The following is a 3310-nucleotide window of genomic DNA, read 5'->3' as shown; positions in this document are numbered from 1 at the left end:
CGTCAGCTCTTTGGGGCTGATTGTGTGGTTCTGGCTACACGAAACCTCTTTCCACTTTGACCTTCCTTCTCCCTCGAGGGCTGGGGCTCAAGTCTAGTCCTCCTTCCATCTTTTCCCATGATTCTCTTGTCAAATAATTCCACGTAGGGAAATGTCTTTATAACTTTTTTTTTTTTTTTGAAGATTGTTTAATGTATATAAAGTCAAGGAAAGGGCAGTCCCGGATTCAAGAGCGGTATTCTGTACAATGCATATGGTGGGGCTGAGGGAGAAGGGCAAGAGACTGTAGAACCCACACCCGAACACGTACAAAAATAACTTAACACGGCGACCCCCACCAGCCAGGATGTGGAACCCTCCCCAGCCCCCAGGGCTGGGGGGCACATTCTAGAAAACGGCACAAGGGTTGCTAACCAGTGCGGGCCAAGGTGCTGCGGGGGTGAGAGGGGGTGCCAGTCCGGAGGGGAGGAAGGCCTACGAGGAGGCCTTGAGACGGCTGGCAGCCGAGCGGGAACTCAGCAGCTTGTCCACCATGGTGCGGGCGTAGCGGAGCCGGCTGGCCAGCTCCTTGGAGCAGCCGTACTCCTCCAGCAGGCTCAGGTGGTACGTGCGGAAGTCCCACCTCTCGGCAAGGTAGGTCACGGCTGCCATCAGCGGGCACAGGATGAGTTTGGTATGGTCCTGGAAGGAGTTGATCTGCACACAGCCATTGCTGAGGTGCAGGATGATGGCGCTGCGGGTGCGAAACCAGGTGCGCAGGTAGGGTAGCCGGCTGAGCTCATCGCCTTCCCAGGGTGTGATGTTGGCACCTGCCTTCAACAAGTGTTCACTCATGTAGTTCCGGAAATACTTCAGGAGAGTGATCTTCCTCATGAGGGAGTTGGGATGGGAGCTCACGGTGAGGTTGGACTCTGTGCCATCGCGCTCTGTGTACTGCAGTCTGTCGCCGTCATTGTCGAGGATCAGGCGTGTCGAGTCATTGACGAGCACCCCCACGCTGTTGTCGCATAGCTGGTACCCGAGGCCGTACTTGTCCGAATAGTCCACCCACTTGCTAACCCAGAAGATGGGGATGCAGGCGGGATCCTCAGCCTCCTCTTGCCTCACCAGCCCCCACTCTGAGGGCTTGGACGCATTGACGCTGTGTGGCTGCTGCAGCATGTCACCCAGGTGGCAGTCAACCACCTCACTGGTCTCCCGGACCACTGGCTCCTCTTTTTCCCGGGGCCACTCGGGCATGGGGTTCTCCATACCTTTATTGAGGACCGTGAGAGGCTTCCGACTGCTGGGGTCCAGACTGCTGGGAGTGATGGAAAACCGGGGTGCAATGGTGAGACAGGTGATGGGCAGCCGGGTGGGGATGTAGCCGGAGGTTACAAGAAATTGTCACTGAGCAGCTCATGAATGGTGGGGCGGGCAGTAGGATCTGTCTGAAGCATCTTCTGGATGAGGGAGGCGGCCACAGGGTTGATGGGCTTGGGAATACTGTAGTCGTTCTTCTTGATCCGGAGGTAGGTCTCTTTGAGGCAAGAGGTCTCAAAAGGTGGTTTGCCGGGCGCCTGGGTGGCTCAGTCGTTAAGCGTCTGCCTTCGGCTCGGGTCATGATCCCAGGGTCCTGGGATCGAGTCCCACATCGGGCTCCCTGCTCGGCAGGAAGCCTGCTTCTCCCTCTCCCACACCCGCTGCTTGTGTTCCTGCTCTCGCTATCTCTCTCTCTGTCAAATAAATAAATAAAAATCTTTAAAAAAAAAAAAGGTGGTTTGCCCACTAACAATGTATACATGATACACCCAATGGACCACACGTCCACCGTGAAACTGTGCCCTTTCTTGCTGAGCACCTCAGGAGCTATGTAATTAGGAGTCCTGCACAGGGTCTTCTTGCGTTCCCCGTCATATTCCACTTTGGTTGCCAGTCCAAAATCCCCTATTTTCACCTCCAGATCCTCATTCGGGAAAAGGTTGCCCAACTTGAGGTCCCGGTGAATAACCCGGTTTCGGTGCAGGTACTGGCAGCCAAGGACAATTTGCTGAAGGTAGTAGCAGGCTTCCGGCTCAGTCAGTGCTTTCCTCCACTTGTGCAGCTCCAGGAGAGACCTCCGGCAGCAGAGCTCCAACACCACGAATATGAAGTCGTTGTCCTCGAAAAAGCCGTGGAAGCCTATGATGTGCTGGTCGGTGAGGCTGCGGTGAATGGATATCTCCATGGACATCTTCTCCTTCTGATGTGGCTTGAGCAGCAGCGATGTGGGCACGATCTTGCCAGCGAACACCTCCTTAGTGTCAGCGTCCGAGATCTCGAAGCACTTAGCAAAGCCGCCCTTCCCCAGAAAGCGTCCCTGCAGGTAGCGCCGCCGGCTGCGTGGGTCCACTAGGACCTCCGGGATCTCTTTCGCCGGCGGAGCGGCTGCCGGGACCCTGGGAGCTGCAACTCCGGGGCCCCCGGCTTTCCCTGGGTCGGCTGGTGTCCGTGCCAGCTTCCCTGCTGTTGCCGCCACACTCATGTTCCTGGAGTTGCTCCGCAGACCTAGCAGGGTCTGAGCAGAGGCTTGGCACCGCTTCGCTCCTCCATGTCTTTATAACTTAAGCCCAGGCTCCTTCATGAATCCTTTATCTTCTTCCATGAACTCCTCCTTTGCCTTGCTATCTCAAGAGAGTCCCTCCCCTTCCATTATTTCCTGACATATCTCCTCCAGCCCAGGGATGCTTTCCTGCAGCAGGTAGTAGAAAATTCCCTCCAATTCAGCAAAGGAGTAGAGTTTACCATCCTGCAAAGCAGGAGCCCAGAAGCGGTGCAGAGCGGCATGGCACAGGGAGGCCCAGGCTCGGGTTCCCCAGAATCTCTCTGCTCTGCTCTCCTCTGTTGCAGTTTGTTCTTGGCAGCCTCCCTGGTGCGGGCAAGGTGCCTGCCTGCAGCAACTGGGACGGTGTGCTCTGTGCCGTTGTCCGGCAAGAAGTCCTCTCCTCCATCCAGAGGATGAAAGAATGTTCCTTCAGTCCATGGGACCAACTTGGGTCTCACAGCCCTCCCCGGACCCATGACAGTCACCAGAGGGATGCCAGGTGCTGATTGGACTCCTGAGCACAGCCCTGGTAAGAGGTATGCTCTCCTGCTGGCTCCCCTAGTCAGGACCTTCCCTGGAGCCGGGGCTGGTCCAGGGGCCTCGGTGTCATGTGGCTAGAGTGGAGGAGGGAAAGGATTGGATACTGGGTAGACATTATATCATGTTTAACTGGGCTGTCCATGTTCACTAAGTTCTAAAGTAAAGGTATTTTCACTAAAAGACATGGTATTGCTGACATAGTAGGGT

The 3310-nt window shown here is 55.9% G+C and overlaps 1 protein-coding gene across 1 annotated transcript; it reads right to left on the bottom strand.

Moving 5' to 3' along the window:
* Positions 1–427: 427 nt before the first annotated feature.
* Positions 428–2503, bottom strand: LOC112822732 (serine/threonine-protein kinase PLK1-like). The gene is given in 3 exon segments (XM_073882941.1): positions 428–1374; positions 1377–1543; positions 1756–2503. Coding segments are annotated over 3 exon segments (1815 nt in total). The 3' UTR covers positions 428–474.
* Positions 2504–3310: the final 807 nt, after the last annotated feature.

Source organism: Callorhinus ursinus, unplaced genomic scaffold (genome assembly GCF_003265705.2).
Source record: "Callorhinus ursinus isolate GAN/ISIS: 27379988/994484 unplaced genomic scaffold, GSC_fseal_2.0 scaffold1, whole genome shotgun sequence".
Taxonomy (NCBI): Eukaryota; Metazoa; Chordata; class Mammalia; order Carnivora; family Otariidae; genus Callorhinus; species Callorhinus ursinus.
Note: the sequence above shows the minus strand (reverse complement) of the source record. Positions and strands in the feature narration are given on the sequence as shown.